Source organism: Salmo trutta, chromosome 14 (assembly GCF_901001165.1).
Source record: "Salmo trutta chromosome 14, fSalTru1.1, whole genome shotgun sequence".
NCBI classification, from domain to species: Eukaryota; Metazoa; Chordata; class Actinopteri; order Salmoniformes; family Salmonidae; genus Salmo; species Salmo trutta.
This window is the reverse complement of record NC_042970.1, coordinates 27,221,389-27,248,532: the sequence shown is the minus strand read 5'-3', so window position 1 is coordinate 27,248,532 and position 27,144 is coordinate 27,221,389. Positions and strand designations below refer to the sequence as shown.

At 41.7% G+C, this 27,144-nt stretch overlaps 1 protein-coding gene across 4 annotated transcripts in view; it reads right to left on the bottom strand.

Moving 5' to 3' along the window:
- Positions 1-26,839, bottom strand: part of LOC115207717 (ephrin type-B receptor 2) — a 159,583-nt gene extending 132,744 nt beyond the window's left edge. For 2 of the 4 annotated variants that reach the window (XM_029775124.1, XM_029775126.1), the window contains exon 1: positions 26,642-26,839. In XM_029775124.1, the coding sequence (XP_029630984.1) occupies positions 26,642-26,693 (52 nt within the window). In that variant the 5' untranslated portion in view covers positions 26,694-26,839. The remainder of the gene's footprint in view (positions 1-26,641) is intronic. The other 2 variants (XM_029775125.1, XM_029775128.1) reach the window with 2 other exon arrangements.
- Positions 26,840-27,144: the final 305 nt, after the last annotated feature.

The following is a 27,144-nucleotide window of genomic DNA, read 5'->3' as shown; positions in this document are numbered from 1 at the left end:
TGATAGTCACATGTCTGTGGAACTTGTTCAGTTTATGTCTCAGTTGTTGAATCTTGTTATGTTCATACAAATATTTACACATGTTAAGTTTGCTGAAAATAAACACAGTTTACAGTGAGAGGATGTTTCTTTTTTTGCTGAGTTTATATCCTTCACACTCTGGGCTAATTGGAATATGCAAAAAACAACAACACCCAAACGAATGCAAATAAACAAAATAGAGATTCCCTAATATAGTCCTTTCTCTTGAAATTCTATGAATGAGCTGGGAACACTCATGCACTATTCATCCACTCTACAAGTGGCTTCTTGGCAAATCAAACCTGGTGCCATCAGAGAAAGGCCTGGCTCTTGTTTAAAACTGATTACAGAGCACAAAAAGAAGAACATTTACATTTTTACATTTACGTCATTTAGCAGACGCTCTCATCCAGAGCGACTTACAAATTGGTGGATTCACCTTATGATATCCAGTGGAACAACCACTTTACAATAGTACATCTAAATCTTTTTTTTTTGTTTTTTTTTGGGGGGGGGGTGTTAGAAGGATTACTTTATCCTGTCCCAGGTATTCCTTAAAGAGGTGGGGTTTCAGGTGTCTCCGGAAGGTGGTGATTGACTCCGCTGTCCTGGTGTCGTGAGGGAGCTTGTTCCACCATTGGGGTGCCAGAGCAGCGAACAGTTTTGACTGGGCTGAGCGGGAACTGTGCTTCCGCAGAGGTAGGGGGGCCAGCAGGCCAGAGGTGGATGAACGCAGTAGAAGAAGAGGAAGAACCTGTTGAATCAGGATATAACTGGGCATGAGCAGTAGTTTATATCTGGTAGAGCTCCCAGACAACACCATCATTAAAGAACTATCACTAACAGAGACAATCAACTCTGCACCAACCAGCTCCGTAACATGTAGCCTTAAAATAAAACGACACATCCTTCTAGTTCTGTCTCTGAAAAGGGGCTGTGAGGTTAATGTCTACAGCCCTAAGGGTAAAATTATATTTTGTAATGTATTATTAATATTAAATCGCAAGTTCTTCTTGGTTTGATTTCTCTACCTACAGTGCACATTGTCTGTAAACAAAATACATGTCGACAAATGCCAAAGGATTAAAACCATTCATTAACACAACCTGATCACTGTAATGCAACAGGCAATCTGAAAATCCAGATTCCTCAATAAGGATTTACACTGCCTCTGTATGCTCCAGCAGTATGAGACATTCTTTGTTACCCTGGAGGAGCCAAGAAAAACTATTATAACATAGTATGTTGAATAATACATGCTGAGTTAATCAAATCACAGCCTGCTTATGAATGAACATTGCAACCACCCTCTCAGAGTAAAACCCAGAGGAAAGCTTACCCATTCGGATCTTAAACTCTCTGGCAGGGAGGTCGGATGCTCCGCCCTTTCACCACCCACCCTCCTCTGCGTCCCTCCATCACACACACAGAGGAGGGACTGAGGTTAGAGATGGAGTTGGATCTGGGGTTGGAGTTAGAGCTTGGTCTATAGCTGGGGAGACAGAGGCCGACTGTCATCCTTCTCTTGGAAGCCCCACTGCATGCAGAGCTTCCTGCACTAAATTACAGCCAATGCACAATAGTAGCTGAATACACTAATAAGCAATGATTTCCTTTACAGAACCTCCATATTTTCTGTAGTATTGGACTGCTCTCACTATGAACCTAACACCAATAGGATACATAAGAGCTTTTCTTTATCACGGGTAGGGATTAGGGATGCACAATATATCGGTGAACATATCGGAATTGGCCCAATGTCTAGTTTAACCTCTCTGGCGCATGTGGGACGAACTCGTCCCACCTACGTAACAGCCACTGAAATCCAGTGGCGCGATTTTTGAATCGTTTGAAATACTATTACTTCAATTTCTCAAACATATGACTATTTTACAGCTATTTAAAGACAAGAATCTCGTTAATCTAACCACACTGTCCGATTTCAAAAAGGCTTTACAACGAAAGCAAAACATTAGATTATGTCAGCAGAGTGCCCAGCCAGAAATAATCAGACACCCATTTTTCAAGCTAGCATATCATGTCACATAAACCCAAACCACAGCTAAATGCAGCACTAACCTTTCATGATCTTCATCAGATGACACACCTAGGACATTGTGTTATACAATACATGCATGTCTGTTCAATCAAGTTCATATTTATATCAAAAAACAGCTTTTCACATTAGCATGTGACGTTCAGAAAAAGCATAACCCCCGCAAACTTCCGGGGAATTTACTAACAGTTTGCTAAATTACTCACGATAAACGTTCACAAAAAGCATAACAATTATTTTAAGAATTATAGATACATTACTCCTCTATGCACTCGATATGTCCGATTTTAAAATAGCTTTTCGGATGAAGCACATTTTGCAATACTCTAAGTACATAGCCCGGCATCACGGGCTAGCTATTTAGACACCCGGCAAGATTAGCCTTCATCAAAATCATATTTCCTATAAGAAAAATGTTCTTACCTTTCCTGTTCTTCGTCAGAATGCAGTCCCACGACTTCTACTTTAACAAATGTAGGTTTGGTCCCAAATAATCCATCGTTATATCCAAACAGCGACGTTTTGTTCGTGAGTTCTAGACACTATCAGAATACTAAATCACGGTCTCGCGCATGGCTTGACAAAAAATTTCTAAATATTCCATTACCGTACTTCGAAGCATGTCAACCGCTGTTTAAAACCAATTTTTATGCCATTTATCTCGTAGAAAAGCGATAATATTCTGACCGGGAATATGCAATGAGCCTAAACAGCCGAATTAAATTTCTCCACAGGGGCGAATCGTGCACGCGCCTCATTCAAAGGTCCTCTGATCCGCCACTTACCAAAGGCGATAATGTGTTTCAGCCTGAGGCTGCCTCGTCAACCTTCAGGTATTTCCCGGGTTCTGAGAGCCTATCGGAGCCCTGGGAATTGTCACGTTACAGCTAAGATCCTTACTTTTCAATAAACAGATGCAAGACGCACGACTCCTTGCCAGACAGGGTACTTCCTGCATGAAACCTTGTCAGGTTTTTGCCTGCCATAGGAGTTCTGTTATACTCACAGACACCATTCAAACAGTTTTAGAAACTTTAGGGTGTTTTCTATCCAAACCTGAACAATAATATGCATATTCTAGCTTCTGAGTTGGTGTAGGAGGCAGTTAAAAATGGGCACATATTTTTTCCAAAATTCTCAATACTGCCCCCTAGCCCAAACAGGTTAAGGCCGATGTGCAAAACCGATGTCAAAGCTAATATGCATAACTATATAACACAGTTAGATGAGAACATCTTTGCATATAACGTAGGTACATGACATAATGGCGCTGCGTAAGATTTTGCACTACACGTGCAACACAGCATTCCTAACCTAGCCCACAATGTCTGCTGTGTGGATCGAGCAGTCAATAAGTCGAGCAATCATTTGAAAGAGTAAGACATTTTCAGCGAGACAACTCAAAGGCGAAATCCATTAACGCCAAGATAATGGAATTCATTGCCCTTGACAATCAACCGTTCTCTGTCATGGGTGATGTTGGCTTTCGCCGACTGGTAGAGTACCGGTACACTTTATTTAAACATTTTTGGTACTATTTTTCAGATGTTGCCCTACCGGAGTTACACAGTAATACACTACTATTAGCATCACGACTGACATTTGGACCAGCGATATCAGCCCCATGAGCATGCTTAGTCTGACAGGACAGTGGGTCATCGAGGATTTCGTACTGAGGAAAGTCGTATTGCATGCTCATGAATATGCTAGTTGTCATACCGCTGCTGCCATTTCAATGGCATTTGAGAATATGTTTGAAACTTGGAAACTTGAACACTATAGCTAGCTCCATTTGAACAACTGACTCAAGAAATAATCTCATCAACTGCGCCTGCAGCAGACGTGCTATCCTCTGTCATGGCTTTGAAACGCCTGCTCAACAAAACTGACAGGGATGTAAACAAATGTGCACAAAATCTGAGATAAGCTATATGCGCGTATGGGACATATCTGGGATCGTTTTTTTCAGTTCATGAAACTTAGGACAAACACTTTACATGTTGCGTTTATATTTTCGTTCAGTGTAGTATGCGTATTCTAACTCCTAATTCTAATGCCACCGATTCTGTCACATAACAGTTGAGTGTGCATGCCCATTCTGACTTTGCCAATGCTAAGCTAACCAGTTAGCTAGCAGCTAGTGTGCAACGTTAGTGCTGACTAGTTTCTATGGAGTGAAGCTGGCCCCTTTTCCCGATGAGGTGGATGTTCTTACTGGCTCACATTGGAGAATGAAACAGTTACCCTTGACAATAGTTTATCCCAGCAACAAAACTGCCCACACAGGCTGTGAACAAGCGATTCGGTGGCATTCTCTCTTTACCGTGTCACCACCATACTCGGTGCTATGGGTTGGCGCCCAGATCTTTGTGGGCTAAACTCGGCCTTGTCTCAGGATGGTAAGTTGGTGGTTGAAGATATCCCTCTAGTGCTTTGGCAAAGAGTCTCTCTCTCTCTCTCTCTCTCTCTCTCTCTCTCTCTCTCTCTCTCTCTCTCTCTCTCTCTCTCTCTCTCTCTCTCTCTCTCTCTCTCTCTCTCTCTCTCTCTCTCTCTCTCTCTCTCTCTCTCTCTCTCTCTCTCTCTCTCTCTCTCTCTCTCTCTCTCTCTCTCTCTCTCTCTCTCTCTCTCTCTCTCTCTCTCTCTCTCTCTCTCTCTCTCCTCTCTCTCTCTCTCTCTCTCTCTCTCTCTCTCTCTCTCTCTCTCTCTCTCTCTCTCTCTCTCTCTCTCTCTCTCTCTCTCTCTCTCTCTCTCTCTCTCTTGCTGTTTGGGGTTTTAGGCTGGGTTTCTGTACAGCACTGAGATATGAGCTGATGTAAGAAGGGCTTTATAAATACATTTGATTTGATACAAGGACCATTACTTCGATGCAGACAAGAAATGTTACATACACAGCTGGACAAGATGGAAACGGACACAGTGACAGTGCGCACTGAGGAAGAGAGGCCACAGACAGAGCTGAAACTTCGCTGCTTGACATGTTAAGAACAAATTCCTATTTACAATGACGGCCTAGCCCGGCCAAACCCGTACGACGCTGGGCCAATTGTGCGCCACCCTATGGGACTCCCAATCAAGGCCAGATGTGATACAGCCTGCAATCGAACCAGGAACTGTAGTGACGCCTCTTGCACTGAGATGCAGTGCCTTAGACCGCTGTGTCCATATGTATGTGTTAACTATTTAACTGTACTAGAAGGCTTAAAAGGCCATTAAAAAAATGTATATTGGATATCGGTATCGGCCAAAAATGTAATATCAGTGCATCACTGGTAGGAATGCTTGCTGATAGCACATTAACCTGTTCAATTAGACCTGCTGTTTCTACCCTCCTTCCTCCTCACTCTATGAGATAGCCTGACTGACTCTTCAGTCTTCAGCCAGCTGTACACTGGCTTTGACACACGTTCAAGGGTGAGAAAAGCATACCACTCACCACACATATCTGACCTTGCATGCCGCCGCCTTTAAAATGAGCACATATGTTTCCTTATGGCCACAGGCACAATCATGTCTGCCTGACAACCCGAGCAAAAGCCCTTAACCATTTGGCACTGATGAAATCCTAATACAAAACAGAGTGACAGGTAATGCCTTTCTCAGGGGTGAGATTTCCACCCTACTTTTTAAGTTGTGAATATTTCACATTTGCATGAGGAAGACAGGTGGAGGAATACAGGGCTGTTTGAAGGAGAGTGGAACTGCTGTTTTCACTGAACAGACTTGGGACAGAAGCAGAGAATGATGGCAGCCAATGTGCTGTTTTAAAGTGCAGATCCTTCTGTTCTGAGAGTGGGTCATTGAGAAGTGCCCTCCAGCAAGACAACATGAGTGGGACACCAGAAGAGTTGTATACACTCCTTTTGTCGGTTGAAGGATTAGATGTTGTGATTCTCTAGAACTAACCACAATTGGGCACTGAAAACCTCCAAACCCCTATCTTCCTTCTTTCTATTTACCTTGAGTGTCATTCACTTTCTGAAGAGGAGCACATGAGATTAAAATGAGTGCCGGTTACAGTGTACGCCGTACTAGTCTGGCTGACGTGACTCCCGTGACTCACAGCGCAAGGAGAGCTGTGACACACTGGTCTGGACAGGAGACCATTGTAAATGCAGTATTCGCTCAGATATTTAGGCATTGACTGGTTCTCTATAATGTTGACTGTGCGTCTGGGTGTTTGAGTGAGAAAGACACAGAAGAGAACCAACCAGTAAAAGCACAGCCCCCTTCATTATTGTGCCGACAACATCAAAACAGCCTTTCCAGACTGAAGTCAGGAGGACTTCAAGTTAGGTGTTAGCCAGACCAACGTAGTACTTTCCCAACTAACAATTATTCCAACTAAGTTCCAACCTAGATTTATCACGTTTTCTGAGAACGTTCGTTGTGAAAACATTCCAAGATTTCCAGTGGGACGTTCCATGAAAATGTAATTAATGGGAAGAAATTAACACAATGCATTCCTTTGTCATTGTCAGAACATCCTTGATTGACTAAAATAGTTCAATAATGTTATCATCCAGCCAAAATACAACCTGATCAAAAGCACCCTTATGTTAAGGAAAAAAAATTCAACTGGGTTACTGACTATTTTAAACTTGCAAGACTAGACTTTTTGACAGTCTTGTAATCATGACTGGTCTTACAAACCTCATAATGATTTCATGTCTTAAAGTACATTTTTTAAATATTTTGTATTTTTTTAATTTTTTAAATATTTTGTATTTTTTAAATATTTTTTAAAGCGTCACATGTTGCTTAATAAATCAGGCATAGTCTCATTTAACCATGGATTCTGATGAAGATTCTAGGTTGTACAGCAGCCTAATGCATGCATGTACAACATACACATCACTTCAATAAAATCCTAAGAGTTTTCAGCCAAAATGCTTTGGCATCAATCAAACAATTAGGAACATTATTGATTAACTACGTTGAACGTAGAAATATATACCTTGTATTGTGAAAGCTGTAGTCATAGCTGTAGCTGAATAACAGAAACCATTAGACTGCTTCATACCAGGCACATTTGTACCTTGACACTGATGTGTCCATACTGTATGTAGCAAGTTGCTACAGTACTGTACATTGGATGTCAAGACACTTCACATAACTGACAAATCTAATCTAAGCCATACGAGGCTGTTTTACTAAATAGGCAATGTGGCATACAGTGTAGAGGTCGACCGATTAAGCCGATTAATTAGAGCCGATTTCAAGTTTTCATAACAATCGGTAATCGCCGTTTTTGGACACCGATTATGGCCGATTACATTGCATTCCACGAGGAAACTGCGTGGCAGGCTGACCACCTGTTATGCGAGTGCAGCAAGGAGCCATGGTAAGTTGCTAACTAGCATTAAACTTATCTTATAAAAAAACAATCAATCTTCACATAATAACTAGTTAACTACACATGGTTGATGATATTACTAAGTTAACTAGCTTGTCCTCCGCTGCATATAATCAATGCGGTGGCCTGTTAATTTATCATTGAATCACAGCCTACTTCGCCAAACGGGTGATGATTTAACAAAAACACAATCGTTGCATGAATGTACCTAACCATAAACATCAATGCCTTTCTTAAAATCAATACACAGAAGTATATTTTTTTAAACATGCATATTCAGTTAAAAGAAATTCATGTTAGCAGGCATTATTAACTAGGGAAATTGTGTCACTTCTCTTGCGTTCATTGCACGCATTGCAGTTTGGGCCGCCTGGCTCGTTGCGAACTAATTCGCCAGAATAATTATGACATAACATTGAAGGTTGTGCAATGTAACAGCAATATTTAGACTTAGAGTTGCCACCTGTTCGATAAAATACGGAACGGTTCCGTATTTCACTGAAAGATTAAACGTTTTGTTTTCGAAATGATAGTTTCCGGATTTGACCATATTAATGACCAAAGGCTCGTATTTCTGTGTTTATTATATTCTAATTAAGTCTATGATTTGATATTTGATATTTGATAAGCAGTCTGACTGAGTGGTGGTAGGCAGCAGCAGGCTCGTAAGCATTCATTCAAACTTTACTGCGTTTGCCAGCAGCTCTTAGCCATGCCTTTGAAGCACAGCGCTGTTTATGACTTCAAGCCTATCAACTCCTGAGATTAGGCTGGCAATACTAAAGTGCATCCAATAGTCAAAGGTATATGAAATACAAATGGTATAGAGAGAAATAGTCAACGCGTCATAATTCCTATAATAACTACAACCTAAAACTTCTTAACTGGGAATATTGAAGAACTGGGAATTTTGAACCACCAGCTTTCATATGTTCTGAGCAAGGAACTTAAACGTTAGCTTTTTTACATGGCACATATTGCACTTTTACTTTCTTCTCCAACACTGTGTTTTTGTATTATTTAAACCAGATTGAGCATGTTTCATTATTTATTTTAGACTAAATAGATTTTATTTATGTATTATATTAATTTGAAATAAAAGTGTTCATTCAGTATTGTTGTAATTGTCATTATTACAAATAAATGTATAAAAATCGGCCGATTAATCGTCATCCGTTTTTTTTGGGGTCCTACAATAATCGGTATCGGTGTTGAAAAATCATAATCGATCGACCTCTAATACAGTGCATTCGGAAAGTATTCAGACCCCTTCCTTTTTATACATTTTGTTATGTTATAGCCTTATTCTAAAACTGATTAAATAAATATTTTTTTCTCATCAATCTACACACAATACCACATAATGACAAAGCGAAAACAGGTTTTTAGAAATGTTTGCAAATGTATTAAAAATACAAAACAGAAATACCTTATATACATAAGTATTCATACCCTTTGCTATGATAATCGAAATAGGGCTCAGGTGCATCCTGTTTCCATTGATCATCTTGAGATGTTTCTACAACTTGATTGGACTCCACCTGTGGTAAATTATATTAATTGGACATGATTTGGAAAGGCACACACCTGTTTATATAAGGTCCCACAGTTGACAGTGCATGTCAGAGCAAACAACAAGCCATAAGGTCAAAGGAATTGTTCGTAGAGCTCCGAGACAGGATTGTTTCGAGGCACAGATCTGGGGAAGGGTACCAAAAAATCTCTGCAGCATTGAAGGTCCCCAAAACACAGTTGCCTCCATCATTCTTAAATGGAAGAAGTTTGGATTCACCAAGACTCCTCTTAGAGCTGTCTGCCCAGCCAAACTGAGCAATCAGAGGAGAAGGGCCTTGGTCATGGAGGTGACCAAGAACCCGATGGTCACTCTGACAGAGCTCCAGAGTTCGTCTGTGGAGATGGTAGAACCTTCCAGAAGGACAACCATCTCTGCAGCACTCCACCAATAAGGTTTTTATGGTAGAGTGGACAGACGGAAGCCACTCCTCAGTAAATGGCACGACAGAGCGCTTTGAGTTTGCCAAAAGGCACCTAAAGGACTCTCATACTTCAAAAGCAGTTGGAAAAATAAACAATGGCTACGATGAAACTGGCTCTCATGAGGACCACCACAGGAAAGGAAGACCCAGAGTTACCTCTGCTGCAGAGGATAAGTTCATTAGAGTTAACAGCCTCAGAAATTGCAGCCCAAATAAATGCTTCAGAGTTCAAGTAACAGACACATCTCAACATCAACTGCTCAGAGGAGACTGTGTGAATCAGGCCTTCATGGTCGAATTGCTGCAAAGACAACACTACTAAAGGACACCAATAAGAAGAAGAGACTTGCTTAGGCCAAGAAACACGAGCAATGGACATTAGACCGGTGGAAATCTGTGCTTTGGTCTGGAGTCCAAATTTGAGATTTTTGGTTCCAACCGCCATGTCTTTGTGAGACGCACTGTGGGTGAACGTATGATCTCTGCATGTGTATTTCCCATCGTAAAGCATGGAGGAGATGTTATGGTGTGGGGGTGCTTTGCAGGAGACACTGTGATTTATTTAGAATTCAAGACACACTTAACCAGCATGGCTACCACAGCATTCTGCAGCGATACGCCTTCCTATCTGGTTTGGGCTTACTGGGACTATCATTTGTTTTTAAACAGGGAAATGACCCAACACACCTCCAGGCTGTGTAAGGGCTATTTTACTAAGAAGGAGAGTGATGGAGTGCTGCATCAGATGACCTGGCCTTCACAATCACCCGACATCACCCAATTGAGATGGTTTGGGATGAGATGGAATGCAGAGTGAAGGAAAAGCAACCAACAAGTGCTCAGCATATGTGAGAACTCTTTCAAGACCGTTGGAAAAGCATTCCAGGTGAAGCTGGTTGAGAGAATGCCAAGAGTGTGCAAAGCTGTCATCAAGGCAAAGGGTGGCTACTTTGAAAAATCTCAAATCTCAAATATATTTTGTTTAACACTTTTTTGGTTACTACATGATTCCATATGTGTTATTTCATAGTTTTGATGTCTTCACTATTATTCTACAATGTAGAATATAGTAAAAATAAAGAAAAACCTTTGAATGAGTAGGTGTTCTAAAACTTTTGACCGGTAGTGTATCCATCAACAGACTACTCAACAGTCTGTTTGGTAGACTGAGGCAGAAATCATTTGTGGATCTGATACAAGCAAAGCATTATACAACCAAGCATCATTGAAAAGTCTCAAATGATGTAGATGGTATAGATATTTAGTGAAACATATTTTGAGTCACTATTCAGTGCGTGGAGAGTGTGGTGACTAACCAACAGGGGTAAAAGTTAGGTGACAAAATATGTGTTCAAAGCGTAGCTGTCACGTCCTGACCAGTATAAGGGTTATTTGTTATTGTAGTTTGGTCAGGACATGGCAGAGAGTATTTTGTTTATGTGGTTCGGGGTGGTGTTTTATGTAGTAGGGTGTTTGATTTATTATTTCCGGGTTATGTTCTAGGTTTGTATTTCTATGTGGTCTCTAGTCTTTTGTATTTCTTTGTCTAGTTTATTGGAGTTAGACTCTCAATTGGAGGCAGGTGTTTTCTAGTTGCCTCTGATTGAGAGTCCTATATATGGGTATGTGTTTGGTTAAGTGTTTGTGGGAGATTGTTTCTTGTTTTGCCTGTGTGAGCATGACAAGACTGTTTTGTTGTTCGTGCGTTTTTTTCATTTTGTTATTTTTGGTGTTCTCTTGATTTAAAATAAAATACAAGATGAGCATCCACATTCCTGCTGCGTTTTGGTCCTCTATCCCTGACGACAACCGTTACAGTAGCTTTGCCCCGGCCTTGTGTTCACACCTACTAGTCTAATCCTGCTCCAGGTCTCTTGATTTTCATGCTAATGCCGGTGTTGAGTTAGTAAAAGGAAGAATGTGTGAGTTTGTGAGCATATGCATGTGTGCATGAATATAGGCGTGTGAGTTTGTGCACATGCCAAAAGCTTGTCTGTCGGCAGGAAAACCACCATAAGATTTAGAATGTCTATTTCTAAAAAGTAGGACATCCTACCATAAATGCCAAGATCAAAAGAAAAATAATTTTGCATAATCTACTGGTTTGTTGGTTTACCTTGTTGACTTTAATTGTGAAACCATACTGTTTGGGTAGAGGCAACGTAAAACAATTTAAAGTACGCTTTACTTATGATCAGCTTCATGAGGTAGTCATTTGGAATGCATTTCAATTACAGGTGTGCCTTGACAAAAGTTATTTGTGGAATTTCTTTCCTTCTGAATGCGTTTGAGCCAATCAGTTGGGTTGTGACAATGTAGGGGTGGTATACAGAAGATAGCCCTATTTGGTGAAAGACCAAGTCCATATTATGGCAAGAACAGCTCAAATAAGCAAAGAGAAATGACAGTCCATCAATACTTTAAGACACGACGGTCAGCCAATCCGGAAAATTTCAATTTCACGTTTCTTCGCCCTCGTCTCGTGCCTCACCGGGAGAGCCCTGGAATGGGCCAGCGCTGTGTGCGGAGAAGGAGATGCGGCGTTGGACCATTATGAGAAGTTCACCCGCCGTTTTTGGGCAGTTTTCGACCACCCACCCGAGGGCAGAGCGGCGGGTGAGCGCCTCTACCATCTGAGACAGGAGATGAGGAGCGTCCAGGATTTTGCCCTGGAGTTCAGGACCCTGGCAGCCGGTACGGGATGGAATCACATGGCCCTGATCGACCATTACCGCTGCAGTCTGCGTGAGGACGTCCGTCGGGAGCTGGCCTGCAGAGACACCACCCTCACCTTCGACCAGCTGGTGGATCTGTCCATCCGGCTGGACAACCTGCTGGCTGCTCGCAGACGTCCAGATCGGGGTCTGGTGATTCAATCCTCCTGCACCCCCTCTCCTCTTCCCATGGAATTAGGAGGGAGGGTGCACAGGGAGACTGGAGGGGGTTCCCGCTCGTGCACCATGGGTGGCCGCAGAGGTCACACTGCTGGTCGGTGCCGGGTAGGTTCCTCTGGGAATCGAGGTAACAGGCAGGGTGCTCTGGCGCCACCCCAGGTGAGTAGGCACCATTCTCATCCAGAGCCCTCTGTTGCACATATATTTGTGTCTGTTACTTTTCCTGATTTATTTTCCCTGTGTTCCCAGCATAAGGCGCTAGTAGATTCAGGTGCAGCTGGGAATTTCTTTGATCAAGCTCTTGCTCGTAGTTTAGGGATCCCCATTGTACCCGTAGATGTGCCTTTCCCCGTTCACTCCTTAGATAGTCGACCATTAGGGTCAGGGTTGATTAAGGAGGCCACAGCTCCTTTGAGTATGGTGACGTAGGGGGGGTCACAAGGAAAAAATGTGTATTTTCCTTATTGACACTCCTACGTATCCCGTTGTGCTGGGTCTACCTTGGTTAACTAGTCATAACCCCACTTTTTCTTGGCCACAGAGGGCTCTCACGGGGTGGTCGCGAGAGTGCTCAGGTAGGTGTGTAGGGGTTTCCGTTGGTGCTACTACAGTTGAAAGTCCAGACCAGGTCTCCACCGTGCGCATTCCCCCCGAATATGCCGATTTGGCTCTCGCCTTCTGTAAAAGGAAGGCGACTCAATTACCACCCCATCGACGGGGGGATTGTGCGATAAATCTCATGGTAGACGCTGCACTTCCTAAGAGTCACGTGTATCCCCTGTCGCAAGCGGAGACGGTGGCTATGGAGACATATATCTCCGAATCCCTGCGTCAGGGGTACATTAGGTCCTCCATTTCACCCATCTCCTCGAGTTTCTTTTTTTTGTGAAGAAGAAGGATGGAGGTCTGCGCCCGTGCATTGATTATCGAGGTTTAAATAAAATCACGGTGGGATACAGTTACCCACTACCTCTGATCGCCACGGCGATTGAGTTAATGCACGGGGCACGCTTCTTCACTAAACTGGATCTCAGGAGTGCGTACAATCTGGTGTTTATCCGAGAAGGGGACGAGTGGAAGACAGCATTTAGTACCACCTCAGGGCATTATGAGTACCTCGTCATGCTGTACGGGTTGAAAAATGCTCCATTAGTCTTCCAATCTTTTGTAGATGGGATTTTCAGGGACCTGCATGGGCAGGGTATAGTGGTGTATATCGATGACATTCTGATATATTCCGCTACACGTTCTGAGCATGTGTCCCTGGTGCGCAGAGTACTTGGTCGCCTGTTGGAGCATGACCTGTATGTCAAGGCTGTGAAATGCCTGTTTTTTCAACAGTCCGTCTCCTTCTTAGGGTATCGCATATCTACGTCAGGAGTGGAGATGGAGAGTGACCGCATTGCAGCCGTGCGTAATTGGCCAACTCCAACCATGGTGAAGGAGGTGCAGTGATTTTTAGGGTTTGCCAATTACTACCGGAGAATTATCCGGGGCTTTGGTCAGGTAGCTGCTCCCATTACCTCACTATTGAAGGGGGGTCCGGTGCGTTTGCAGTGGTCGGCTGGGTAGGACAGGGCTTTTAGGAAACTGAAGGCACTGTTTACCTCGGTCTCTGTGTTGGCTCATCCGGATTCGTCTTTGCAATTCATAGTGGAGGTGGACGCGTCTGAGGCTGGGATAGGAGCTGTGCTCTCTCAGCGCTCGGGTACGCCATCTAAGAAGCTCAGCCCGGCGGAGCGAAACTATGATGTGGGGGTCCGGGAGCTGTTGGCTGTCGTCAAGGCTTTGAAGGTGTGGAGACATTGGCTTGAGGGGGCTAAACACCCTTTTCTCATCTGGACTGACCACCGCAATCTGGAGTACATCTGGGAAGCGAGGAGACTGAATCCTCGCCAGGCAAGGTGGGCCATGTTTTTTACCCGTTTTGTGTTTACCCTCTCTTACAGACCAGGTTCCCAGAACGTTAAGGCACTTGCACTGTCCCGGCTGTATGACACAGAGGAGCGGTTCATGGATCCCACTCCCATAATTCCAGCTTCTTGCTTGGTGGTGCCGGTAGTGTGGGAGCTGGACGTGGACATTGAACGGGCGTCACGTGCAGAGCCCATTCCCCCTGAGTGTCCAGCTGGGCGTCGGTAGATTCCGTCTGCTGTTCGCGATCGATTGATCTACTGGACCCACACATCACCCTCCTCTGGTCATCCTGGGATTGATCGGACGATGCGCTGTATTAGTGGGAGGTACTGGTGGCCCACTTTAACTAAAGACGTGAGGGTTTACGTTTCCTCCTGCTCAGTGTGCGCTCAGTGCAAGGCTCCTAGACACCTACCCAGGGGTAAGTTACAACCCTTACCCGTTCCACAACGGCCGTTTTCGCACTTGTCGGTGAATTTTATAACTGATCTTCCACCTTCACAAGGTAACACCACGATCCTGGTAGTTGTGGATCGTTTTTCTAAGTCCTGTCGTCTCCTCCCTTTGCCCGGTCTCCCTACGGCCCTAAAAACGGCGGAGGCTCTGTTTACACACGTCTTTCGGCACAACGGGGTGCCTGAGGATATAGTGTCTGATCGGGGTCCCCAGTTCACTTCTAGGGTCTGGAGGGCGTTCATGGAACTTCTGGGGGTCTTCATCAGCCTGACCTCGGGTTTTCACCCTGAGAGTAACGGGCAGGTGGAGAGAGTTAACCAGGATGTGGGTAGGTTTCTGAGGTCTTACTGCCAGGACCAGCTGGGGTAGTGGGCGTAGTTTGTGCCCTGGGCAGAGATGGCTCAGAACTCGCTCCGCCACTCCTCCACTAACCTCTCTCCCTTTCAGTGTGTGTTGGGGTATCAGCCGGTTCTGGCCCTTTGGCATCAGAGTCAGACCGAGGCTCCTGCGGTGGACGACTGGTTCCGGCGCGCGGAGGAAACCTGGGATGCTGCTCATGTCCGCCTTCAGCGCGCCGTGCGGAGATAAGTTTAATGCTAGCTAGCAACTTACCTTGGCTCCTTGCTGCACGCAGTTCCCTCGTGGAATGCAATTTAATCGGCCATAATCGGCGTCCAAAAATGGCGATTACCGATTGTTATGAAAACTTGAAATCGGCCCCAATTAAGTCGGCCATGCCTATTACTCGGTCAACCTCTACAACACACCTCCAGGCTGTGTAAGGGCATCAGATGACCTGGCCTCCACAATCACCCGACCTCACCCAATTGAGATGGTTTGGGATGAGATGGAATGCAGAGTGAAGGAAAAGCAGCCACCGAGCAATCATCATATGTGAGAACTCCTTCAAGACTGTTGGAAAAGCATTCCAGGTGAAGCTGGTTGAGAGAATTTCTAACAGTGTGCAAAGCTGTCATTGTGTAGATTCTAAGCTCTGGAGAGAGACAGGGGCACTTGGCTAACTCTCAAATAGACATTTCATATATCCTACTTTGAAGAATCTAAAATATATTTTGATTTGTTTAACACTTTTTTGGTTACTACATGATTCCATATGTGATAAGCAGTAACGGACAGTCACTACCATGATGGGACTTTTATTAATAGTTTTATTGATACAGCATTCAACCCACATAATGCATAGTGCATTTAATGTTTAAAAAAAGTATTTTTATAAAAATAAAGAAAAACCCTGGAATGAATGTGTGTGTCCAAACCTTTGACTGGTACTGTATATCTGTAATGAGATATTAGCTTAATGTGTGTATGCTATGAAATGTATAAATATACTGTATTCCTAAGGGGATACCAAGAGAAAACAGAAGAAACTTTGTCAGTTTGAGTCAGACCTAGCTTATGCGAGTGCTATGTAAATAGTACAATGATGTGTCTTTCGGTCCCAGAGTTATGCAGTATTTATACAACACTAAAACCAGTTGTTTCCTGTTTGTATGATATCCTTTTTTTTGTCTCTTTCTTGTCATTGGACCAATAACGCAACACGTAAGGCTATTGTTACTCTATCTCCAAAAGGAATGATGGATTGTGAGTATGACGGGGCACAAACCACAAAGATAACTCACTACTTCCACTGATATACATGTCAGCTTGCGTTATCTGCAGATGAAAAAGTTATTTGGTCCACATGAATAATAACATTCTACACATTTAACCATATCATATGACTTTTTCATTTCATTTAACGTTCTCGGCTGGATCTCTGCATTGATTTCACAGCCACAGCAGGTCTCCTGAGATTCTCTATGGATTTTCCAGCTGCCCTCGCAAATGGTCCACTGTGATTACTATCTGAAACGTAGAGCCAGAGGAAGGTATGGAAAATAGTCATCACTCCTCAAATCCCTATATTGTGCTCCTGTTTCGGTGAGCTGTGTTACCTCATGGCTACAATGATCGCAGACATGGTTTCATCGAACCCAGTGGACACATATTGCTCCATCTTTGGCTTCTCTCAAAACGTGGGCGTGAGTTTTAGGGGTAGTGTTTCCTGCTGAAAAATCTTTACAGGGTAGGAATTAGGGTAAAATAACAATGAATGGAGGGTTGGAACAAGTGCAAGACATGAATTTAATGCCTGAGTGGGAGTCAGTACAACTGCACATCTGACAGATCCCACTGTCTATCGGCCCCATGCTGAATCTGCTTACTGAGAGATGATTATGCAAATGAATGTGCTTACTCTGTCGAATAGAATGTTTATCATATGAGTTATTAAAAGAAAATTGTAATAACCCCTCATTGATGTTCCTCCATATAATGTTGCTTGGGGTTAAATCTTTGCTAAGCTTGTGCTATTGATTAGGGCTCTAAGCAGATTGATGAGGGAGCTCCATATGGGGTTGTCTGGAGAAGTCTGAGAATTCTAAAGGAGATGATTACCTCGGCCTCAACCCACAACAATGACTCCATTTCTGATTGTGTCTGATTATGACAGTTTTCCTACATGGAAGAAAAACTCAAGCCTGGAAACCTCTCCCAAGCCTTAAATACTAAAAAGCAAAACTGCCATAAAGTCTATCACCTGCCACCCCTACATAATCTGAAAATCCATGTGTGCTTACCAGGGCCAAGTCTGTGCAGAAAAGTAGCCCCTCCGGCCCAGGCAGTACTGAGTAATTGGACTACAGCCGATTAACTGCAAAGAAGAAGTGCAGTTACCCTTCTGTTGTGATGACCCCTGCCTTTGAGATTTGTTATCTATTAACCCACCATTTTAGCACTTTATTTATATTAACATTCCAGGTTATCAAAATGGCCCCTACTTCTTTAACCGTTTCCAGCACAACACGCCTCTGTGGCCACATTTGGGGTGGCAGCGTAGCCTAGTGGTTAGAGTGTTGGACTAGTAACTGAAAGGTTGCAAGTTCAAATCCTCGAGCTAACAAGGCACAAATCTGTCGTTCTGCCCCTAAACAAGGCAGTTAACCCACTGTTCCTAGGCCGTCATTGAAAATAAGAATTTGTTCTTAACTGACTTGCCTAGTTAAATAAAGGTAAAATAAATAAAAAAAATCTAACACTGTGTAATTTCAGCCCAGAGCTAGGTTTATACCCTTGTTGTTACAGTACATTTCACCAATCTGACTGTCTGAACTGTAGCTACTCTAGAGCCCGTTGAGGGGTCTGAGCTTTTACAATTGATTTACGCTGTATCTGAATTAATCTGGGAACAACAAAAGATTAGCTCCTGCTCTCTGAATGCAGTCAAGTCACAGCCATGGGCCAAATCAGCTCATTATCTCTGTTAATTCCCTCTGCACTAGGCTAATACAATAAGATGCCAACAAATACCTCCCGTATCACACTTCATACAGGTTTTTTAATAACGTTCTCTCTTTTCTGACTTTTAAAATGTCATGTCCTCAGATTAGGCATCTGAATGTATAATTGTAACAATTTTTTTCAGGCATTTCATTCAGAAAAATCTACAATTATTGCATGCACCGTATGGGGTAGTTATCATGTGTGGCTCATACATAAATATTGTGCAAAAGGTAGAGTCGTTGAGTCGTCACAATAGACCTATAGACCCACAGTACCTCTACTCTACTGTACCATGTCACGTTGGTGCTCAACCTCCCTGTCCAATAACTAAAGACAAGCATAATCTGTTAGAGGACACCAGGTCCTCCCCAGCTCACACTAATCAGATAAAACATGTCTGCTCGCTGGAAATCACGTCATGGTGCTCTGTCTATATCAGAGAGTGAGACAGATAGGTCCGGCTGGGCAGGAGTAGAGAAGGTCCTTTGTCTGTTTTGTGCTGCTACCATGTTGTGTTGCTGCCATATTGTGTTGCTATCATGTGGTTTTATGTTGTATTGCTACCATGCTGTGTTGTCATGTGTTGCTGCCATGCTATGTTGTTGTCTTAGGTCTCTCTTTATGTAGTGTTGTGTTGTCTCTCTTGTCTTGAAGTGTGTTTTGTCCTATATTTTTTATTTAATGTATTTATATTTTTAATCCCAGCCCCCAACCCCACAGGAGGCATTTTGCCTTTTGGTAGGCCTCATTGTAAATAAGAATTTGTTCTTAACTGACTTGCCTAGTTAAATAAAGGTTAAATAAAATAAAAACATTTTTAAAAGTCTGTGTCTGCATATTGGCGTGGAGCAAAGCAGAACAGAGCAGCCCACCGTGGCTAGTCAGCCAGCGAGAGTGAGGGCAGGGGGAGAAAAACGATGAACCATGCTGGGCCCATTACTACCGACGGAGGCTGAAATCGGTCAGATCTGCTGCAGCTTACATGAAGGCTGGGGAGCCCAGTCCCCACTAAGGAGTGAGCCGTCAAGCTGCTGATATCGCGACCACTGGAGAGAGAGGAGACCGAGAAAGAGAGAGGGAGGGAGAGAGAGAGAAAAGCAGAGATATAGAGAAACACAAGGCAGATGTAACCTTGGTCCAGAGCAGCTGATAGATGGGATGTGCAGCGCAGCAGAGGCAACAGTTCAGGTGGAAAATTCTTCCCTTTGTGATGCAGATGACAACGCAATCAGCCCCTCTTTGTCTCCGCCGATGAGCTCTGCTCCCGGGGACATTGAGAGCCAGACACTAATCCGCTGGGTTTGTGTTCTGTGGGCCTGTTCAGAGAGGCAGTGGCACAGTACCTGGGGTTGTATGGAGGGAGGTTGTGAGACCAGGTCTGACCTCTCTCAGGGTATCCTGGCTTGATGCTTGCTGCATTTACCCTCTGAGCTCAATTCAAGTTCTAGAAGACTTATGCTTTCAAATATGCATAAAGATGCAGGCAACAATGAGGGTGCTAATCAGCTTGAGGTTTTAATCTAGCATGTGACATGCTGAAGGTTTGCAATTTGTCAATCAAGATTTGTGATTGAGATATTTAAGCTATGTATTACTATCCTGAGTCTAGGTTAATGAACAATTGGTATAACAAGGTTCTACCTGTAAACGTACATAATAGGTTGCTTTTGCAGTTTAAATTGAATCTAGACCTCTTTACAGACAGTTCAAAATGTTGATGTTTTTTTCCAATCAGCAAAAAATAACAAGATACAGCCCACAGGAATGACGTAATGGCCAGAAACTGTGCTAATGAAATTATACAGTTACTCTCATTGAATAAACTACTTACCCCTGTGTAACTTCATTAGATAAACTAATTAATGTTGAGCAGTATGAAGCTTGGATGATTTCACATTACCATGTGGAATATAATGATATTATCTCAGAAATTATGCAATCAATCTGACTCATGTTCAATACAAACAGTGTCATCAATGTTTGGTTGAAAAACCTCTAACAGGGGCATTAGTCATAGTAGCTAGTTTCACTCACTTTCAGACCAAACACTTTTCCTCACCACAGGCTGAAACAATTATAGCCCTGTGGTTGAACAACACACCTATACTTTAACGACTGCTAGAAAAACAAAACCCAAGACCCATAACATAAGTGATCCTCAGTGAAGAATAGATTTTTATGTAACACACAGGTTCTCAATTGTCCCCATTCCACAGTAGTTGTATTGTTAACAAAACTTTTTGGTGATGAAATTTGAGTCTACATTTAGAACTATTCCATTGAGAAATGTATAGTATTTTCCGAACAGAGCTTATTTTATACACAGTTGACTGTCCTGAGGCCAGCCATAAAAAAGTATATTGGGAATAGACTGGGTGCCTTTTCAAAATACATTTGTCCATCTAAACAAGGTTTTGTGTTAATTTAAGGAATATCAAATTATTACTAGTTTTGATCTTACAAAAGACTGAAATGAATAACTAGTGTAATTGAAAGTGGTTTTAAATGGTATGTTACCAAAGGGGACAGACTCTTACTGACAGGCTCTTAATGAACAAATGTTGTAGTGAACATGGTTGGAGATTGAGGCACTGATACAAGCCCGTAACAAAAGATGGCAGCTCAAAATGCAGCCACAATGATGTCATGCCATGCAGAGAGAACACATTTTTGTAAAACTGGCATCCCCTCTTGCCATCGGCCAAAATCTCTGAGCCCTCGGATACCCTTGCATTAAACTAATCCTCAAGGTAGCCCATGGATGTCCCCGAAATGTGACACCCACCCTCAAATGAAACAACTGGTACCAGCACTAATTTAAATTCTGCATGCAAAGTGACAATGGCTGGGCCATGGGCAGCATGGATTAGGTCTTGAATAGAGGCGGATTCTTTGTGAAAGCCTACTGTGGTGGTTGGCGTGCATACAAGCTCCCTGCATCTGCTCATTGGGTAGACTGAGAAAACACAGGATTGTGTATGGTCACTCATTTTACCTTGATTTAATCCCATTTCAGAGCCCCCCTGTCACTGCCTTTTGTTACTATTCCAAAAACTATAATGCTTCCATGTTAGGCGAACACTTCTAGTCCCCACACAAGTACAGTTGAAATGGGCCTATTGAATTTACATTTGAAAGAAAGTTTACACATATTTGGCAAACTCAAAAAACTAATTTTCATAACGCTTTTCAAACAAACAACAAAAAAACATGTTAAGATATAACAGAACACGATAGTATTAAATACTGAAAGCACTTTGTTTTCTCTCAGGTTTCCGCTGTAGCCTATAGGAGGAGGCAACCGCATTATGGAGAACAAACCTCCGCCACTGCCTCCTTTCTTACCTATACACTAAGATATCGCTCTGACATATTCACTGGATGATAATAAAAAGCCACTCCCTTCCTTAAATATTTAATCTGGATCCCATGTTATTTTACAGCATCTCATCCATGGAGTCATCTCTACAAATGTGAGTTATCTAAATACGCAAATTATTGAGGCACGAGTTAGTTTATACTGCTTACATTTTGTGTGATTTTTGAATTTCGATAAAAATCATGATTTCACATTGCCTTTAATTACTTCACCCTGCCTCAACGTGGACGCCATGTGTCCTAGTTTGTCTACCTCTGGTGATGGTCATGACCAGATCACAATGTGGCTTTTGCACATATACATATAGCCAGAAACATGCTATCTCACTGAATGTAGCATAATACAGTAACAGGATGTGTTTCAGAAGGTAGTTGGGCTCTTGTACTACTGACTGCAGAGGTGAAATTCGTAGTAAACGATAGTTGTTGTTAGCAAGTGTACTCTGGCTGTATTTCCAAGAATAGCTAGTAAATTATGTTCTGTGTGCTAATCCCACTGAAGGTTGATGGTTTTGTTATCGTTACAGTAGCTGCCTTTGGTTACTCCTAAGGGTATTCAAAGGCAAGGCGTTTTTCCTGTTAAATGTCTGTTACAATTATCATAAATCCACGAACAAGCAAGTCAATAAACCGTGTTCAAACTTTGGTTACCTTATTTTACAGTCCATTACTTACCCAGTCTAGAGATTGCAGAAGGGTAATAAGATACAGAATCAGATATGGAGAACCATAGGTCTAGTACTGCCATAAGCATTGTTTACTAATTAAATCAATGATTGACTCGATTTTATAATACTCTCCCTGACCTTAAATGGCATTAAGAGTGAATGGGCTTGCAACTACTTCCATGGTAATACTTTTTGGCAGCTCTGGTAAGATTTGTTGCTGTTGATGATGATGATGATGCTCTCCATAGATACACCTGGCATGAGGTAGGTAATGCACCTGCAGCTGATGCAAAGGTAAACAAAATGAGAGGATATAGACAGGCATGCCTGGCTCAGATGGAACAGCAGGAATTGTCTTACTGAGCACCTCGATTCCATTCATCAAAGCTCACCTGCTAAAATTAACCATAGGTCTACCAAGAAGATTTCATATCAACAGGGGCTTGCATAAAATCCACAATCCACAGTGTTTTAGCCCAACAACATCCCTGCCTTGGTTTGAAAGATAACTAGCTACATCACTCTCAAAATGTGATCACTCTGAAATCCATATACAGAGCTATGGATGTTAGAGCTGTAGCTGAAAGAATAGCATCTGTCATTAAGACAAAGTTCACATGCTATGTCCAAAAAACATTAAAAAAGATACAATATGAAACAATGTATGTTGTCCAAGTACATTAAAAGATATGTAGGGCTAAATAATTATCCTAACATAAATATGAAAGTATTGCTATTTGTATTCTCTTCAATTGCTAACCTATACAGTTACGTACATAATTATAAGCTAGCTGTCAAAATTATACATCAAAACACACAACAAAAATTATATCACGATGCAATTACCAACATTAGCCTTGATCTAAGAGATGTGCCAGAAGGACTATGGGAATATTTTGACGTGTTTCTATATAAAACCCGACAGAAGAACCTTCGCCAAAGCAACCATGTTCTGATGCCATGACATCAGAGCCGTCAATACGATTTACTTTGATGTTCCTCTCTGTGGCGTGTTGTTTTTTGGATTAAGGCTACAGTGACCTCTTTTTCAACAACAAAAAATTCATACATAGCCTACTCCTGCGACTTCATTGGATGATCGGCTAGGGTGATACGAAGGGTAAGATGGGGGGGGGGCTGTGACGGGTTGGGGAAGAGAACAACCAGTCATGATACTGAAATACAATAAATATAACAATAGTGTTGCCGGCTAATGTTGCTTGAGAAAAAATGGGTTCGGAAATCAATACTTTTATCGTCAGTCAAGTTCAATAGTAAGTAATTACTATTCAATTACGTAAACAGAAACATGAAAAGGGTAACACTATTAGCTTAATTGCCTGTTCAGAAACAAAACAGCCTTTTCCTCTATGCAGCCATTATTGTCTGAAAGGGTAAATATATTATATGTTTTACATTGAAAATGACCAAGAAATACATTTCTTCTGAAAGAGAATAGCCAAATAAATGGCTTCATCAAGAACATATATTGTTTGTGACACAAATAGAAAAGAAAACTCTTGATAAAATAGGCCTATTAAATGACAGCATATGATGTGTATTAGCCTGCCAGACATAGCCATATTGCACAATACAAAACATTTCCATTGATAGCTTCCCACTGTGACTAAAAGTAAAATAAATGCCTGTTTTTTATGGCTGTCAGTGTCTCTTCATATATTATGCAGTCTCATACGTCATCTAGCCACGTTTGCATTCCAGAAAGAGAAAATAGCATGCCACTCTATTCAACACAATTGGTAGAAAGACATTGGTCTGTTATTATTTGTCATCCTTTTTTAAATGCAAAAAAATAAAAAGTTGATTCTTCATTCAGCAATGTTAAAGCAGCTTCTACCCTACTGTCTGTGGTTCCATCTCACTCATGACCCTAGGGCCCGAACACTGCTGCGCTAAGAGAAAACAACTTCATTCTATCACGAACCTTCTAAAGGTGAACAGCCATAAGCTTTTCCCATTCAAGCTTTATTCTTCATTTAAAGTGAAAATGTAAATGAACAACTTTCATGAGCTAACACGAACCGGAAGACGTAGCTATTCGAAGTCTGGCCTTAGCTGATTTACCTCCAGTAAAATGTTGAAAACAATCCTCACTGTATTAACATTTGCTTATTTAGTAAACAAAATAACAATAATTGAACTCCAGTAATTTGAATAATAATAATAAGAAGAATTAATGGTAACAATATAGTAAATATAGCAGATCAAGCAAGGTTTCAAAATATAAATAAATAAATAAATAAATAAATAAGATAAATAAATAATATATATATATATATATATATATATATATATATATTTGCTAGGACACAAATATTTGTATAAATGGCATATAAGTGCTAGGACATAAATATTTGTATAATTGGCATATAAGTGTGGTTCCTTGAACCTGGGTCTTGCAAACAGTTTTTCTCTAATAGGTTAAATTGCTATTTTTAACTAATAAGGAAAGAAAAACATTTTTCAAATGCACAGCAGGGTCGACTACAAATTACAGTAAATGTTCAAACATATACATATAGATTGGTATTTTAGGACACAAGAAAAAGCACCTACTCTATTGTCATTGAAAGAATGAAATAAACAATCAAAGCATTCAAAAATGATTATGTATAGATGTTCAATATCAAAAGCCTTATGCTCAGACACAAAGGCTTAGACACAACCATATATTTGATTTTGCCAGAGGAACACATGACATTGGATGTGTGTAGGCCTACCTACTCTACAAGTATAATGTCAACTGGAAAATACAAACACCGAGGCATATTTTAGGTCTGCCTATGTAACAATTCAGGAAACATAACTTTCCAATATCCCAGTTAAATGATATGCTGCTTGAAATTGGGAAACACTCTTTTCAAGACACTTCGATACCGAAATGACTTTTTCGTATCAGGTTAGAACTTACTCAGCAGGTTAGTAGAATTAATGTAGCAGGTTAGGAGACTGAGGTTGAGGTTAGTTAAACAGTTAGGGTTAGCGAAAATTCTCCTAACCGGCTATGAAAATCACTTTATATTGAAGCGGTGTGAAAAGAGTGTGTCCCGTTTGAAATGTTCTTATGTTGTATTTGTCAATTCAAAAGGCCGATCAAGGTATGCCGAGCACAGCACACTGTTTCTCTCCAAAGGTTGGGTCTACTATCTATACAATAGACTACATGAACATGAAAATGCCTACCATGTGAATATGACGCTAATGCTAAGTACAATATGATTGGTTTACAGTAGGCCTATGTACATGTTTATGCTTGCAGGAATGTATTTAATACATCCTGGTTGGAATCCTGCCGGTATGTGGGGCTCCCGGATTGTCGCAGCAGTGTTCGGGCCCTAGGGTCATGAGTGAGATGGAACCACAGACAGTAGGGTAGAAGCTGCTTTAACATTGCTGAATGGAGAATCAACTTTTTATTTTTTTGCATTTAAAAAAAGGATGACAAATAATAGCAGACCAATGTCTTTCTACCAATTGCGTTGAATAGAGTGGCATGCACAGCATCTCAGTGCTTGATGCGTCACCACAGACACCCTGGTTCGATTCCAGGCTGTATTACAACCAGCTGTGATTGGGAATCCCATAGGGCGGCGCACAATTGGCCCAGCGTCGTCCAGGATTGGCCGGTGTAGGCAGTCAGTGTAAATACGAATTTGTTCTTAACTGGCTTGCCCAGTAAAATAAAAAATAAAAAAAGAGTAGTGTAGGCTCTACTTACTGACCATCACGGCCTCTGAAGGACTCGTGCATCTCTTTAAAATAAATCACAAGACTCATGTTCTGTGACAAATCACAAAAATTGCACATTAGCTGAAGGCACATTATCAACAACCTACCGAGGCATTTTCAATGAAAAGAGGATAGTCCTTGGTGGTTAATTAAAAATTGGTAGGCTACCCTAGCGCTATGCTCTCATGAAGTACCTGTTCTATTGTGCCACTGAACACACTGCTCATCATCATTCGCGAGCGAAGCCTGTGTGCTCCAGCCAGTGCACAGCACAATTAGATTATGCCAACAAAATTATTAAACAATACAACAGAGACGTCATTAATCAAATACATAACTGTCCATACTGCACCCAACCATCTTCAGAAAATGTGTAGCCTACTGACTGTTCATGCTGCTCTTTTACAAATTGCAGACAAGGGGAAAACGCCATGCTGCATCATAAAGTAACCCGTGTACTTTCTTGTTCACGGTTGAACTGTTTGAAATAGTATAAAAGTATAGCGATGTTTTGACTTGGCATGTATAAAATGGCACAGTAAAAAGCATACGGTATGTCCTTCATGACAAGCAATACGTTTGGACACTTCCACACCTGAGAGGATGCGGGCATGATCGGTGCAACCTTCATATAGCCATTGTTCATTATTTCCGTAAAAATTTCAAAGAAGCGCCTTTCCCACAATGTACAGACTCCCCCGGAACGTTCTCGTTAAAATCAATTCAACCACTCAACGTGATGTGATCAGCAACTCTATAGCCCCGTCGGCAAGACGTTATTCAAAGGGCTTTAAACATTATCTTACCTTCTACAGCTATTACAGTGGGTATTATCCATAAAATCCATAGAATATCCATTATTGGTTTCTTTGGACGAAAGTGTAAAAAGCCCAGACATTCAAATAAAATAAATCATGAAAGCCATTGACAGCAAATGCTGACAGACACGAGAGGACATTCACCTTCAACAGAGTGAACCAGAAGCCATAGAAAAGAACTCAAATCTTACCCAAGTTTGGACGAAACCAAAACAGAGGGGTGTCGTGTAAAATACAACATTTTCCATGCATCGGAAACTGCTACAGATCTCAAATGTATGAGATGTGTATATTAGAGATATCTATGATCCAACCCTAAAATATAACATACATAAACTAAGCCTTTTGGTTATGCTTGTAGTTGTTGTACATGGCATGCTCTCCCCCTGTCAAAAGAAGTTACTATATCCCTACTGTCAATCATGACGATACAATCGCTAACTGCATCATCTGTCTGATAATAAAGGATTTTAGAATCACGTGGAAGGATG